Raw genomic sequence first — 17,413 nt, 5'->3', positions numbered from 1 at the left:
AAGAGCGAGTTATGTAAAAATGCACTCGTTGAAATTTGGTGTTTATTTTGCTGATCACTTGCTAAGAAATTTGAATCCATTAGCTAACTAACTTCTGAATTTGTGAATTATGGGGGCTTAAAGAGGAAGGAAGGGGTTCTGTTTCACATTCATTTTGGATGGTGGGTCAAGGCAAATGCCTGTTGATGGAATTCAGGAATTTGAACAGCTTTCAGAATTTAAATAACACTGATGTATCAGCTGACTGGAAAAATAGTACTTGAGGGAATAATTATTATAGAAGTTATCCCCACTATATTTAGCACTGTGAGTTGAAGAGATGTTCAGAGGGCTATTTTAATTTTTATATGCATGGTAGTGCTCATTTTTATTATTGATTAAACAAATGTAAATGATTGTATTTATTTACAAGTGTTTTGAAAGTGAAAGTGTTAGTCGCTCAGTCATGTCCAACTCTTTGGACAGGACTGTAGCCTGCAAGTCTCCTTTGTCCATGGACAAGAATACTAGAGACGGTAGCCATTCCCTTCTCCAGGGGATCTTCCCAACCTAAGGACTGAACCCAGGTCTCCTGCATTGCATGCTTTATTCTGAACTGAGCCCCCAAACACATAGTGAGAGATTAGTTACTTGTCTAGATTTACTATCTCATGTCAAAATATAATCTGTAGTTTCTTGCAATTCAGTTATTTAAAAGATTGTCCACTTGCAACTTAACATTGTCTTTTCATACTCTTTAAAGCTGCTTAGGCATAGAAGTAGCTACTTTATTTTAAATATTTTAAATTTTTATTAATTTTTATTACAGTATAGTTGCTTTCCAATATTTTGTTAGTTTCTACTATGCATCAGAGTGAGCCAATTATATATAAATATCCTCTCTTTTTTGGATTTCCTTCCTATCTAGGCCACCAGAGAGCTTTGAGTAGAGCTCCTTGTGCTAAACAGTAGGTTCTTAAGAGGCTACTTTACATGGAAATGAATTTCCTTGTAAATTACAAGGAAGTGGTAAATCATTTCTCTTGTTCCCTGCTAACTCACATGCTGGTACCAAAGCATACCTCAGTTTTAGCTTATGGAATATATTGTAAATTGTGAGATTTGAAATGCAGAGAAAGAAAGATTAACTCCTTTTTATAATTATTTTTCTTATGAGTTTTTATTAGAACTTGTAATTGACTTAGGAAAGCCTAGACTGAAACTGTAGTTTACACATGATTTTTTTCCCTCTGTGTTGTTTCTTTTAGTGAGAGGAAAACAGTGATTTTTATATTTTTCTTTATAAATGTATTTTGTGAAAGCATTAAACTCGTACAGAATCTACTTTATATATATATATATATGTACTGCTGCTGCTGCTAAGTCAGTTCAGTCGTGTCCAACTCTGTGCAACCCCATAGATGGCAGCCCACCAGGCTCCCCCGTCCCTGGGACTCTCCAGGCAAGAACACTGGAGTGGGTTGCCATTTCCTTCTCCAATGCATGAAAGTGAAAAGTGAAAGTGAAGTCGCTTAGTCGTGTCAGACCCTCAGTGACCCCATGGACTGCAGCCTTCCAGGCTCTGCCATCCATGGGATTTTCCAGACAAGAGTACTGGAGTGGGGTGCCATTGCCTTCTCCGTATATATGTACATATATATGTTTTTTATTCTATATTCTGTATATGTAGATCTTTATGCAATTTTTATTTAAAGAATAAAATACACAGTATCTTTACAAACTGCCTACCATGCTTTAGTGTCATTGAGGATAAGGCAGAAATCTTGTGCTGAGTGATGTTTTTTATTTCAGGGTTAACTGTGTCTACCATCCTTTTTGGCGTCACAAGGTCTCTGTTGATATTCTACATCCTTGTTAATTCTTCACAAACTTTGCACAACAAAATATTGGAGTCCATTTTGAGAGCTCCCGTATTGTTCTTCAATAGCAATCCAATAGGTAAGTCAGACACCAAGTTTCTCAGTGAATATGTCTTATTAACACATTTAGTGCCTAATTAAATTTTTGTATTTGAAAATGGAAGAGATGCTTGGAAGAAAATCACTGTGTGTGTTTATTCATTTTATACAAAAAGTTCACTGATAATTTTTCCTATCAGAGAAAATCTGAATATAGGAGCCTGTAACCTTTTATTCCAATATGTGTCTATAAAGATAAATGAATGTTTACTTTGCAGGATGGTTTAGGAGTCCATTTGTTGCGTGGCATATGAAACACGCAGCATATGATGGAAATGTGTTGACATGTTTTTGATAGCTGTTGAAACGTTGGCTGTGTTACATACTGTTAAGCTAACTAGTTAGGACCTTCTTCCAGGAACATCTCTACAGAAGACAGGCTGTATGTTTCTTTCTTTCACTTCTCATCCATATCTGGGACCACAGAGCTCTGGCATGTGCTCATGTTTTGAGTTTTATCTAAATGGTAATGGAAAATTAATTAAAATACTGTATCAGTGAAATGTATACAACCTCTTCAATAAAATCAGCCCTCTAGTTTTACAATGGACTTTTAATTATATTTAAGAGGTCTTGTGGTACATAGCAGGTGTATCTTCAGTATTAGTAAGAGTGTCCCCAAAGGTTTCCCAGTGGCTGCTTCCTCCATCCTGAGGCCTTTGACCTGTCTTGCTTTGGAAGATACCCTCCTGACCTGGGTTCCTGTGAAGAGTTAGTGCATCAGCGCACATGCCCATTCTGTTCAGTTGGTTAGACTTGTGCTGAGGCCCAGGGTGGCTCTGTTTTTGCAGGTGATGATTGACAGGACCTGTCGAGTCAGGGATGTGACTGAAGGGAGGACAGGAGTAGCCTTGGCCTCATCAATTAGCTGTGCGATCAAGGCCAAAGTAGGTAAAGTAGGTAGATACTACTGGGCAGGCAAATCTCAAGGCAGGATATTGTCATGGTTATAAGTATGGACTCTAGAACAAACTTCCTGGGTTTAGTCCTGGTGCTAGTTACTAATAGTAATAGCCAGTCGTAGTTATGTTAATACTTATGTGCTAGTTATTTAATTTCTCTGTGTCTTGATTTTCTTACCTGTAAAATGAGAATACTGTTCACACACTTACCGATATCTTGATGTTGTGGGCATTGAGCAGGTTAATGCATTAGCACACAGCACATAGTCAGTGCCTAATGAACCTTAGTGTGGATGACCACATAGTGTCTGGGAACTTTCTCAATGGGAATAGCCACTGCCCTTCCTGTTTCACAAGACTGTTGCAAGGATTAAAGAAGACTGTTTAGGGCAGCACCTTGTGCAGATTTATTCAACACATGTTGTTTAGTGCAGGCACAGCGTGGAGCACAGGATGGCAAACTACAAAGGCTCACACTATTCATCTTATTATGAAGCTGGAGTGAGGAAGTGATTGGAAGAGTCTGTGCTATTATGGCTGTGATTTGCTCTACTTTACCTGTTAATGTGAAAACTATAGTAGTAAATTTGGGAGCATAAAGTGAGACTGAATTTCTGTTAAGACAGCCTCTGAGCTTGTGACCACAGTTGACCAGGCAGTTTATGACCTGTAGGCCTCTCCAGATGCTGATTTATTTATTATTCAAGGATTTGGAGCCATGTTTAAATGTTCAAGGTCACTAACCCTGGAGCAGTGGGCATACCAGTGTATCTTTCCTCTCCCTCCTGTATCTATTATCAGAACTTCATTCCTTCAAGAAAATAGAAGCCCAAATAAGTACTGCAAAGATAGGTCCAAAGGTTTAGGGGCATCAATTATTTGCTCTTTTAGTGGTATATTAAATTGAACTCTTCCCTGTCTTTAATCTCAAAAGTAGAATTTGTAATAGATAATTTATGGTGGACTTTGTTTCTGGTATGTGATGTCATGAAGAGAGAACCACATATAGCAGTGTTACTGTTACTGAGTTCAAGCTCACTCTCCTCACCTCACAGAAGACCAGTAAGACTCACAGAGGAGGTATTGAGGCAAGGAATAGCAACTTTATTTGGAATGTTGGCAGACTGAGAAGAAGGCAGACTAATGTCTCAAAATAACTATATTATTGGTGTCTGGGTGCCATTTTTTTTTTTTTTCTTGAAAAAAGAAGGAAAGGAGGTGAGGAAGTAAAGTCAAAAGGCCATTAATCATACAAAACAGGAGGGTATTTATTAATGTCTTCTTTTCTGCAGACTATCCGCAGGTGCTGAGAGTCAGAAAGTATCCCTGTAAGCTGAAAAAAACCCACTTTAGTTTGACATTCAGGCAGAGGGGCAGGGTTCCCTGACAAAAACAATGAATAGCAAAGGCTAAAGTCAAAGAAATAGATCCAACGTGGAGTCAAAATTGGCTCTTCCCTATAACAGTTCTTTTGATGGGCACCTCTGCTATCTGGGGCCATTATCCTGTGCTTTCTCATCCTGAGTCTCCTCAGGGTGCCACTCTTGCAGGAGTGGCTGCAGGGTCCTGATGGCTGCAGCATCCTTTGTTTACTGATATGGTGGATGGCATTTTTAGTTCACACCAAGTATTTACTAGAAATTAGTTCTCATCATCTAATCCTATAGCCTTCAGTATAGACTGTTGTTGTGGATTCTGAGAAGGGAAATAAAATCAATGATAAGTAATCCTTAGTCATTTAGTAATATTTGTGTTTTCCTGCCTACATACCTCTGATCTTCGTAGATGCTTCTTCATAAGTCTGTGCTAGCCACACTTGGTACATGTCTGAAAATAATGACTTATCCCAGTAGTAAACTCATAACTTGGAAATGGTCAGAATCCACAGTTTCCCAAAATGTGAGGTACTATGAACAATCTGGATGGAAAAAAGTACAGAGGGGTTATAATTATGTTTATTTAAAGAATATCATACTGGATGCTTGGGGCTAGTGCACTGGGACGGCCCAGAGGGATGGTATGGGGAGGGAGGAGGGAGGAGGGTTCAGGATGGGGAACACATGTATACCTGTGGCAGATTCATTTTGATATTTGGCAAAACTAATACAATTATGTAAAGTTTAAAAATAAAATAAAATTAAAAAAAATAAAGAATATCACTTGACAAAATTAATCTTGATAACGAAAGCAAAATTAATGTAACACTTAGGATTAACTTAGATATTTTTGCAACTGTTTATTTACCGGTTTAGCACTTGGAATGAGTCTTAGATGGGATGGATCTAAAAGGAGGGAGCATTCTAAATCCACCAACCCTTCTTGATACAATGACAATATTCCCCATTCTTTTAAAAATCTGGACTCTATTTCAACTGCCCAGACACTGCCATTTGGTGATATTTTTATTTCTCTTTAGGTATCATCCTATTGTCTCTTTCATTTTACCACTGACATCAGCTTTTTTCATTTGAATTTGTAATATATTTTGTTGTTTAATTGCTAAATTATGTCCAACTCTTTTGTGGTCCCATGGACTGTAGCCCACTAGGCTCCTTTGTCCATAGAATTTTCCAGTCAAGAATACTGGAGTGAATGCCACTTCCTTCTCCAGGGGATCATCCCCACCCAGGGATTAAGCCTGTGTCTCTTGTGTCTCCTGCATTGGCAGGTCGAATTTTTACCACTGAGCCATGATGGGAAGGCCAATATATTAAATATTTAATACATATACTTCTTTTAGATTTATTTATTTATTTTTAATTGCATTGGGTCCTTGTTGCTGTGCTTGGGTTTTCTCCAGTTATGACAAGCAGGGGCTCCCCTTCATTGCAGAGCTTGGGCTTCTCATGTGGTGGCCTCTCTTCTTGAGGAGCTCAAGCTCTAGGTGCAGGGGCTTCAGTAGTCGTGGAACATAGGCTTAGTTACTCTGTGGCATGTGGGATCTTCCCGGACCAGGGATCCAACTTGTGTCCCCTGCACTAGGGACACTGTACCACAGGGAAGTTCCTAAATATATACACTTCAAAAGTATGTTTTGATTTGTTTATAAATTGTTTCTCTGAAAGCTCCTATCAGGGAAATGAGTAATATCTTTTTTTATTAATTAATTAATTTATTTTACTTTACAATATTGTATTGGTTTTGCCATACATTGACTTGAATCCACCATGAGTGTACATGTGTTCCCCATTCGGAACCCCCCACCCACCTCCCTCTCCATCACATTCCTCTGGGTCCTCCCAGTGCACCAGCCCAGAACACCCTGTATCATGCATAAACCTGGACTGGGGATTCGTTCGACATATGATATTTTACATGTTTCAATGCCATTCTTCCTTATCATCCCACCCTCGCCCTCTCCCACAGAGTCCAAAAGACTGTTCAATACATCTGTGTCTCTTTTGCTATCTTGCATACAGGGTTATTACCTTCTTTCTAAATTCCATATATATGCATTCAGTTCAGTTCAGTTCAGTCGTTCAGTCGTGTCCGACTCTTTGTGACCCCAAGCATGCCAGGCCTCCCTGTCCATCACCAACTCCCGGAGTTCACTCAAACTCATGTCCATCAAGTAGGTGATGCCATCCAGAAATCTCATCCTCTGTCATCCCCTTCTCCTGCTCCTAGTCCCTCCCAGCAACAGAGTCTTTTCCAATGAGTCAACTCTTTGCATGAGGTGGCCAAAGTACTGGAGTTTCAGCTTTAGCATCAGTCCTTCCAATGAAAACCCAGGACTGATCTCCTTTAGGATGGACTGTTTATATCTCCTTGCAGTGCAAGGGACTCTCAAGAGTCTTCTCCAACACCACAGTTCAAAAACATCAATTCTTCGGTGCTCAGCTTTCTTCACAGTCCAACTCTCACATTCATACATGACCACTGGAAAAACCATAGCCTTGACCAGACGGACCTTTGTTGGCAAAGGCAAATGTCTCTGCTTTTCAATATGCTATCTAGGTTAGTCATAACTTTCCTTCCAAGGAGTAAGCGTCTTAATTTCATGGCTGCAATCACCATCTGCACTGATTTTGGAGCCCCCAAAAAATAAAGTTTGACACTGTTTAGTATACTGTATTGGTGTTTTTCTTAAATGAGTAATATCTTTTATCCTATTCTTATAGGAAGAATTTTAAATCATTTCTCCAAAGACATTGGGCATATGGATGACTTGCTGCCTTTGATATTTCAAGATTTCATCCAGGTAATGCACCAGTCCTGTCAGAGTTCTCCCAGGGAGTAGCAGAGTGCCTGTTCCTCAAGGCCTTTTCACAGGGACTTAGGGTGGGCCTGTCAGCCTGGAGATGTATCCTATTACCTTCAGCAAAGGTCATGTTTTGTAAGAAAAAGGTGCGGCTGTTATTGGGAGGCTGAGTTAACATGAGTAATACCTGGTCATGAGTGGCTCCACAGTCACGTCAAGGTTGGTCTAAAGCAGCGACAGGCTGGGTAAGTGATTCTCCCTCAGCATTCCAGATGTCTGGCTTGGATTCCCTTTACTGTGAGCACATTTCATAACAGAAACAGTCACCTCTCATGGAAAGATAGACTAGATGAGCTAAATTATGTGTTGTATTACCACAGAAGCCAAGTATTTATTGCACCATTTTTTTTTTGATAGGGTCAGATGTGATAACTTAGAAAAGATTAGTAATAATAAGGTGAAAATAATACTTGATCAAGGACAGTAAAGGGCAGTTATTGATACAAAGAGTTTAATCCAGTAATTTGATTGCAGGATCAAAGTTATCTCAGAAAATGTCTTCTTTGTTTTTGTAGGCAGTTTTTCTTTTCACACGTTGAAGTCTCTGTTTTAACATATCTTTAAAAAAAAAAAAAAAAAAAGCAGAAATACCCACGGAAATGCTTCTATCCGGGCTTTGTTTTGTCTGTGAACTTGAGGTTCTAAGGAATGATGCTGGATCATCTCAGCTCTTGTTTCCTCATTCAGTATCATTGCTCACCTTGGGTGTTTTCTCTGTTACACCTGTCTGCTTTTCAGTGATTCAAGCTATGTGACTTTCTAAGTGTTTATTTTGTAAATGAAATGCATTTATCAAAAGCTGCACACTAATATCTGAATGCAAACAGCACAGCCTGTGGGCAAAGGCTTCCACTATTTACCAATGAGAAGTAAGCTGAGACTCAGAGGCAGAGGACTTTTACTGCAAAGTTATATGTGCTTTTTTGTTTTTTTCTTTTCTGGAAACTTATTTTATAAAGGTGTCCTCTTGGGTTTAGCTACATTACTTATCCCCAGAAGCAGTCTTTCAGTAAAGCAGTATCACATCTTGACAGTGACTGTTAATTACTTTGAAAAGATTTTGTGAAAGGTTCTGTTCCTTTGCTACTATAAACTAGGTCAAGGTTGGGTTTCCAAAGCTGGCTGGCTTGCTGTGTGCTTGGCATATGGTTAATTGGCCTTTATAATCAGAATCCATCACATATTTTTGCATGACCTAAAGAGGGATAGCGGAGAAGGCAATGGCACCCCACTCCAGTACTCTTGCCTGGAAAATCCCATGGGCAGAGGAGCCTGGTAGGCTGCAGTCCATGGGGTCGTGAAGAGTCGGACATGACTGAGCAACTTCACTTTCACTTTTCACTTTCATGCATTGGAGAAGGAAATGGCAACCTACTCCAGTGTTCTTGCCTGGAGAATCCCAGGGACGGGGGAGCCTGGTGGGCTGCCATCTATGGGGTTGCACAGAGTCGGACATGACTGAAGTGACTTAGCAGCAGCAGCAGCAGCAAAGAGGGATAGGAACAGATGCTATCTGATTTCAGGATAAACAGTCATGTGAGGAGAGAAAATTTCAGTCTCACTGATTTCCAATCCCAGCTTTTCCACTTGTAGTTCAATTATGTTGAAGTCCAGGTCCTCCAGATGGAGGTGCCCTAAATGTCATTGAAAGTTAGAGTCTGGTATTTGAAGGAGAGACCTGGAATGGCACCAGTGTATTCTTCACTGAGAAGGTAGTAGTTGAATTTGTGAAGATGGATAAGATTGCCCAGGGAGAGTGAGGCATGTTTAGGGACCAAGATCAGAAACTTTTGGAAGCCTTGATATTTAGAGAGAAAGCTGAGAGAGGAGGCAAGCAGAGGAGACACACAGTGAACAGCAAGGAACGAGAGGAGGAGACAAGGTGCAGACATGAGAAAGGACAGGTCTGCTCAATGCAAATGAGAAGGTGAGCCCACGGAGAGTTGTTGGTTGATTTGGGATCAGGAGGTGTCAGTGACCTGAGAAGCAGGTTCCAGATGTGAGGAGGCCAGAGTGCAAAGGGCTGCAAATCCAGGAGGTGTGGAGGGAGTTGAAGTGAAGACAGGCTATTCCTGGAAGGGGTTTGAATGAAGTGGGAGAGAGGCCCATCTGGAATGTAGGGTCTGAGGAGGTGTTGCTGTTTGGGTTTGTAGTTTGAGTTGGGGGTATGTGTGAGGTGGTGGGTGGTATTCTCTCTCTCTCTCTTTCCATTCAACAAATAGGGATTAAAGTTAAGACCCTGAGGTACAGGGGTGAGTCAGGCACAAAGCCGTCTTCCAGGACCCTGAGAGGAGGGAAAACAAAATGAAAGTCACTCAGTCATGTCCAACTCTTTGTGACCCCATGAACTATACAGTCCTTGGAATTCTCCAGGGCAGAATACTGGAGTAGGCAGCCTATCCCTTCTCCAAGCGATCTTCCCAAACCAGGGATTGAACCCAGATCTCCTGCATTGTAGGTGGATTCTTTACCAGCTGAGCTACAAGGAAAGCCCAAGAATACTGGAGTGGATAGTTTATCCCTTCTCCAGGGGATCTTCCCTACCCAGGAATCAAACTGGGGTCTCCTGCATTGCAGGCAGATTCTTTACCAACTGAGCTATCATGGAAACCCAGGGAAAGGAACCACATAGAAACTCACCTCTTGCTGCCTTTGGAATCTGAATTGTGCAAGTACCTTGGAGGAAGCCCTGAAAGGCAAACTGTATGTGGGAGCTGGAGCAGTTAGGGAGTCTGGTTCAGGAAGTGGGTGGAGTTTCTATGAAGTGACCTTTCATCCCAGAAGAAAGGAAAATGCTCCTGTGGGTAGTGGAACAGGAGGTGCTGCCAGAAGCTCAGTTCCTATGTGGGAAGCAGTCTTTTCTCTCTGTCACTATTGAGAGTGGGGTCAGGAAGGGGCTTGTTCAGCTTTGTTTCAAAGGATGCAGTTAGTGTCAAGTGGGTTGGAACTCATTCCTGATGATTCTGATCAGCCTTGGTACATTTTATAAACCTTGGAAAATACTTGATTATTTTCATGTTTATTACTGCTAAAGGGTTTATTCCATATACTCTTCCTTATCTAATTCCTTCTCATTCTCTTAAATGATCTCAGGTAATTTGTTTAATATTTTGTAGTAGTGATAGCATGGAGAAGGCAATGGCACCCCACTCCAGTACTCTTGCCTGGCAAATCCCATGGACGGAGGAGCCTGGTAGGCTGCAGTCCATGGGGTCGCTGAGGGTTGAACATGACTGAGAGACTTCACTTTCACTTTTCACTTTCATGCATTGGAGAAGGAAATGGCAACCCACTCCAGTGTTCTTGTCTGGAGAATCCCAGGGATGGGGGAACCTGGTGGGCTGCTGTCTATGGGGTCACACAGAGTCAGACATGACTGAAGTGACTTAGCAGCAGCAGCAGCAGCAGTAGTGATAGCAAGTGTGAAAACCCTGGATTCTGACTTCTGACTAGTGCGTCCACACTTCAGGACAGTCCATCCCCTCAAGTGATGTCATTCAGAGACGACATCCCAAAAGAGGGGTGATCATGAGTTTGTACAACATTGTGTACCCTGACTCTTATAACAACAGATGTCTTGCCTGTTCAGTCATATTATAGTTATTGACAAAGGGGAGCTGTTCACAATTCCAAATGAAGAAGAAAGGTAGCATTAAACAAAAATCAATTTGTATAGTGTGCTTGGTGGCTCAGATGGTAAAGAATCCACCTGCAATGCGGGAGACCTGGATTTGATCCCTGGGTTGGGAAGATCCTCTGAAGGAGGGCATGGCAACCCACTCCAGTACTCTTGCCTGGAGAATCCCGATGGACAGAGGAGCCTGGTGGGCTGCAGTCCCTTGGGTTGCAAAGAGTCAGACATGATTGAACTATTAAGCACAGCACCTGATAATCATTTATAATGTCAACAGCTTCAAAGTGTCCTGGAGTGAGGAGGCCTACAGTCTCCCTTTTGAAGTTTGAGTCCCGGATCACCCTCTTAGCATCTCTGCTGCACAAAAACAACACGTCCTCTCTGTAAAACAGGGAAAATAATACCAACTTTATAAGGTTTATTGGGAAGACAAAATGAAGTTGTTTTAATAAAATTCTTAGCCCAAAAGCAAAGTGCATCTTGAGCACTAAATCAGATCAATTTAGTTCAGTCGCTCTGTCATGTCCAACTCTTTGCAACCCCATGAACTGCAGCATGCCAGGCTTCCCTGTCCATCATCAACCCCCAGAGCTTGCTGAAACTTATGTCCATCGAGTCAGTGATGCCATCCAACCATCTCATCCTCTGTAGTCCCCTTCTCTTCGTGCCTTCAATCTTTCCCAGCATCAGGGTCTTTTCTAATAAGTCAGTTCTTCACATCAGGTGGCCAAAGAATTGGAGTTTCAGCTTCAGCATTAGTCCTTCCAATGAATATTCAGGACTGATTTCCTTTAGGATGAACTGCTTGGATCTCTTTACTGTCCAAGGGACTCTCAAGAGTCTTCTCCAACACCGCAGTTCAAAAGCATCAATTCTCCAGGCACTCAGCTTTATTTATAGTCCAACTCTCACATTCACACATGACTACTGGAAAAACCATAGTTTTGACTAGATGGATCTTTGTAGGCAAAGTAATGTCTCTGCTTTTTAATATGCTGTCGATGTGGGTCCTAGCTTTTCTTCCAAGAAGCAAGTGACTTTTAATTTCATGGCTACAGTCACCATCTCCAGTGATTTTGGAGCCCAAGAAAATAAAATCTCTCATTGTTTCCCCATATATTTGCCAGGAAGTGATGGGATCGAATGAATGATCTGAGACATCTGAATGTTGAGTTTAAGCCAACTTTTTCACTCTCCTTTTTAACTTTCATCAAGAGGCTCTTTAGTTCTTCTTCACTTTCTGCCATAAGTCAAGGCTATATATTGTCACACTGCTTATTTAAATTATATGCAGAGTACATCATGCAAAATGCCAAGGTGGATGAAGCACAAGCTGGAATCAAGATTGCCAGGAGAAAAATCAATAATCTCAGATATGCAGATGTGCACTAAATAATGCACTGTTATTTTAAAACACCAAATGCATTTTTAAGTAGGAGAAATAGTCTGCTAAAGGCATGATGTTGAGTTAAAACTATTGTGACACACAGTTTTCAGGCTCATAAATATTACCTCATGAGTTTGCATTACATAGATTCTAGGCTTTGCAATCCTTGAAGACTTAAATGGACATTTTCCCATGTAGACTCAGAATAAAAATCAACCATTCTCAAAATAGACCATTGAGCACAAAATAGTTCAAATTAATATAATTTTCACAGAGTTTGCCAAAGTGACAGATAACATTGGGAAATACTAGAGATCCCTTCAAATAATTAGAGATACCAGGGGAACATTTCATGCAAAGATGGGCATAATAAAGTACAGAATGGCAAGGACCTAACAGAAGCAGAAGATATTAAGAAGAGGTGGCAAGAATATACAGAAGAACTATACAAAAAAGATCTTCATGACTCAGACAACCATGATGGTGTGTTCACTCACCTAGAGGCAAACATTCTGGAGTGTGAAGTCAAGTTGGCCTTAAGAAGCATTACTACATACAAAGCTAGTGAAGGTGATGGAATTCCTGTTGAGCTATTTCAAGTCCTAAAAGGTGATGCTGTGAAAGTGCTGTACTCAATATGCCAGCAAACTTGGAAAACTCAGCAGTGGCTACAGGACTGGAAAAGGTCATCTTACATTCAAGTCCCAAAGAAGGGCAATGCCAAAGAATGTTCAAACTACCGTACAGTTGCACTCATTTCACTTGCCAGCAAAGTAAGGCTCAAAATCCTTCAAGCTAGGCTTCACCAATACGTGAACGAGAACTTTCAGATGTACAAGATTTAGAAAAGGCAGTGGAACCAGAGATTAAATTGCCAACAACTGTTGAATCATAGGAAAAGCAAGGGAATTACAGAAAAACATCTACTTCTTTATTGACTACACTAAAGCATTTGACTGTGTGGATCACAACAAAGTGTGGAAAAATTCTTAAAGAGATGGGAATACCAGACCACTTTACCTGCCTTCTGAGAAATCTGTATGCAGGTCAAGAAGCAACAGTTAGAAGCAGACATGAAACAACAGACTGGTTCAATATTGGGAAAGGGGTATGTCAAAGCTGTATAATGTCACCCTGCTTATTTAAATTATATGCAGAGTACATCATGTGAAATGCTGGGCTGGATGAATAACAAGCTGAAATCAAGGTTGCAAGAAGTATCAACAGCCTCAGATATCCAGATGATACCACATAATGGCAGAAAGCAAAGAGGAACTAAAGAGCCTCTTGATGAAGTTGAAAGAAGAGAATGAAAAAGCTGGCTTAAAACTCAACATTCAAAACACTAAGATCATGGTGTTTGGTCCCATCACTTCATGGCAAATAGATGGGGTAAAAGTGGTTACAGTGACAGATTTTATTTTCTTGGGTTGCAAAATCACTTGTGGCTCCTCACGCACAACATACATTTTGAGATAACATTGGCTCAAGGTGTTTTCCTGGGCCATAAAATGATTGACATGAATCTTGAAGAAAGGCAGGTTTCCAAGCAAAGACATAGTCTCATTAACATAGCTTAAGAGGATATTCGCATGAGTAAAACACACTGGTTTGTCAAGTCTGTTCTGAGTCTTAGGCAGAACTGAGTTGAAGACAGAGCCCAGGGTAAATGCATAGTTCATTATCATAGCTTAAGAAAAGCATTTCCATAAGAAAAACGCATTGGTTAGCTCAAGGTTTGGGTAAAGTTCTGGTGGAGCTAGGTGTCTTAGTGGCAACACAGAATTTTAAAAGAAACCTCCTTTTAATTTTGTATAGAGAAGGAAAAAAATCTGGCACTTGTAGTTTGTTTCTTCCTGCCCTTTAAGAGAGAGAGAGAGAGAAAATGTTTGACACTTAGCAGCCTATTTCCTCCCTTTGGAGACCCCTAGCCTTCCTGCCTGTTACCCTCTCATGTTTACCTTTTTTTCCTCTTATGATTTATGATTTTGTATCCTAAGAAGTCTTTATCTTTAGAAGCATGAAGATATTTTCCTATTGTTCTAGTTTTTTTAGAAACTGATACATTTTGCATTAATTTTTACATATCAAAGTGTATTTAGTTGTTAGGTTTATTTTCCCCAGTTATTCTAGCCAAGTTTGTTAAAGACTTTTATACACTGAATTGGCACCTTGATTTAAAATCATTTGACTATATGTGAGGAAGTCTGTGTCTGGATCTTTTGTTTTGTTCCACCAATCTTTTTGGTTCAATTTATTCCTGAATGAATTTAATGAGTTCAGTTTAAGTGAATTCAGTTCAGTCACTTAGTCATGTCCGACTCTTTGTGACCCCATGGGCTGAAGCATTCCAGGCTTTCCTGTCCCTAACCAACTCCTAGAGCTTGCTTAAACTCATTTCCTTTGAATCGGTGATGCCATCCAAGCATCTCATTCTCTGTAGTCCCCTTCTCCTCCTGCCTTCAATCTTTCCCAGCATCAAGGTCTTTTCAAATGAGTCAGTTCTTCACATCAGGTGGCCAAAGCATTGAAGTTTCAGCTTCAACATCAGTCCTTCCAATGAGTATTCAGGACCGATTTCCTTTAGGATTGACTGATTTGATCTCCTTGCTGTCCAAGGGACTCTCAAGAGTCTTCTCCAACACCACAGTTCAAAAGCATCCATGTGAATGCAAAGATAAAATACCATTTTTAAATTCATTGCTATGAATTTAAATAAATTTCATTGCTAGGATATAGAAAGCAATTGATTTATTTGAGAATTCACTTTGCATTTCCTGGAGTTGGTGGTGTTTTCTAAAATTCTATAGGACTTTGTACATATACAATCATGTTAGCTACTTGTCTGTTGTAACAGGAATGTAAGTAATTTGGAAGCTAGAGGCAAACAGATCATATATTCAAACTGTGCTTGTTAGAGTGTTATAGCCATGCGTTCCGGGAAACTCACTCAGAAGGACAATGCAGATAGTGGAGTGCAGTTTATTACACTGGTGGGCCCAAAGCAGAGTCTCCTTTTAGGCAAGGACCCCAACCAGTGTTTGTGAAAATCTTTTATACCCCATGTGTACATGTCCAAACCCACCACCTCAATTTCCTTGAGACTTACATAAAACAAAGGAAGGGTAAATACAATCACAATAACCCCATTATTCAAGTGTTACAAGTGTTAGGTGTTCAAACAGTTAACAATCAATAAGCCTGCAGTTACACTCCAATAGATACAGAAAGAATTTATGACCTGTCCGGAGGCAGGGGTGATTAGAGTCTGTTTTCTCTTAGGCGATGAGTAACCTGGATGTGATCTTCAAGATTCCCCTGTCCAGAGGGGGTCTTATCCTTCTATTGTAGTTTCCATAGGCACTAAGCACAGAGTCCAGAGTCCATTGGAGAGGTGGCCAAGCATGAACAGGCCTAAGATGGGGTCCATGCCCTATGAATTCCTTCTTCAACAGGAATATTTTAAATCTTCAGCATTAGAATATGGTGTTCATTCTAGCAGTAGAGTCTTCCTGTGGAAATTTAGTGTTTTTACTACTACCCATATATAGATATTGAACATTTAAAATACTCAGCCTAATTTCATGTCCTTGGGATTTACGTATTCATTAAAATTATTGGGCTTCCACCCCACCCCGCCAGAGACATTTTATGTTCTGGGCTTAGAACTCATCTTTCTCGTAAAACGTTCGTTTTTAATTTAAATAATAATTCTTAAATCAACACAAGTTAGTATGCTCTATTAGCATTTTTAAGACATTTTAATGATCAGTCTGCTCTGTGAGCTGAGCAGGCTGTTATTCCCTAATAAAAAGAAATCTGGAAGTCATCCCTGCATGGGAGAAACCAGATACAACCCCAAGAAACCAAACAAACCTGGAAAATGCAGACGGAAGGAAATATATAATAATGGAGTATATCTGCTGCTGCTGCTGCTAAGTAGCTTCAGTCATGTCTGACTCTGTGCGACCCCATAGACAGCAGCCCACCAGGCTCCGCCGTCCCTGGAATTCTCCAGGCAAGAACACTGGAGTGGGTTGCCATTTCCTTCTCTAATGCATGAAAAGTGAAAGTGAAGCCGCTCAGTCGAGTCTGACTCTTAGCAACCCCATGGAGTGCTGGCCTACAAGGCTCCTATGTCCATGCGATTTTCCAGGCAAGAGTACTGGAGTGGGTTGCCATTGCCTTCTCTGGGAGTATATCTAGATATTAATTTTAAAATATTTATTTTATCTGTATTTGGGATACAGTATTGGGCAGAAATGAAAAGGACACTCTTGGGGTCAGAATGACTGAATTACCAGTGTGTTCAGTTCTGTCTGGCTCTTTGAGACCCCATGGACTGTAGCCCACCAGTATCCTCTGGGGAGCCCATGAGATTTTCCAGGCAGGCATGATGAAGTGGGTTGCCATTTCCTCCTCTAGGGGATCTTTCCAACCCAGGGATTGAACCCACATCTCCTTAGGCTCCTGCATTCCAGGTGGGTTCTTGACTTTGGGCAAATTGCTAAATCTCTCTGAGTATCACTTTCCAGTTTTATAAAAGGAGAGAATAATCCTTCTTACTCAGATTTGCTGTGAGAATAAAATTAAAGGAGGCCTGTAGAACAATTGAGAGGTGGGACACATGCCAAGCCTCATGAAATGTCATCCATTATTGGTATTTGCGAGGGCAGAATATCCATGAAGTTTTTGGTGAGAATTATACAATTTCTTCAGTATTATGAGAAAATTTGCCCTGGGTGCTAATAATAAAGCAGTTTTATATTTTTCAAATTTTTTGATTAAACAGGTTTTTAAGCAAAACCATTAATATTTTTCATAAGCATTATTTTTTCTATTTCTTTACTGCTTTTGTGTATACTTCAGTAACAATTTATTTAGATGACAGCGTGGTTTGTCAATAATAATGTAGATATTTTTCTGAAATTCTCTTGCTTTTCCTATGATCCAACAGATTTTGGCAATTTTATCTCCAGTTCCTCTGTCTTTTCTAAATCCAGCTTGAGCCTCTGAAAGTTCTCAGTTCACGTACTGTTGAAGCCTAGCTTAGAGAGTTTTGAGCATTATTTTGCTACCATGTGAGATAAGTACAATTGTGTGGTAGTCTGAGCATTCTTTGGCATTGTCTTTCTTCCGTATTTGAATGATAATTGACCTTTTCCAGTCCTGTGGTTACTGTTGCATTTTCCAAATTTGCTGGCATATTGAGTGCAGTACTCGAACAGCATCATCTTTTAGGAATTGAAGTTGCTCAGCTGGAATTCCATC

At 40.4% G+C, this 17,413-nt stretch overlaps 1 protein-coding gene across 2 annotated transcripts in view; it reads left to right on the top strand.

The window, feature by feature from the left end:
- The window catches only part of LOC113888430 (multidrug resistance-associated protein 4-like), a 547,902-nt gene that overhangs the window by 81,208 nt on the left and 449,281 nt on the right, over positions 1–17,413 (top strand). For both annotated transcript variants that reach the window (XM_027535554.1, XM_027535553.1), the window contains exons 19-20: positions 1,792–1,938; positions 6,982–7,061. In XM_027535554.1, the coding sequence (XP_027391355.1) occupies positions 1,792–1,938; positions 6,982–7,061 (227 nt within the window). The remainder of the gene's footprint in view (positions 1–1,791; positions 1,939–6,981; positions 7,062–17,413) is intronic.

Source organism: Bos indicus x Bos taurus, unplaced genomic scaffold (genome assembly GCF_003369695.1).
Source record: "Bos indicus x Bos taurus breed Angus x Brahman F1 hybrid unplaced genomic scaffold, Bos_hybrid_MaternalHap_v2.0 SuperScaffold_100126, whole genome shotgun sequence".
In the NCBI taxonomy this organism is placed as follows: Eukaryota; Metazoa; Chordata; class Mammalia; order Artiodactyla; family Bovidae; genus Bos; species Bos indicus x Bos taurus.
Note: the sequence above shows the minus strand (reverse complement) of the source record. Positions and strands in the feature narration are given on the sequence as shown.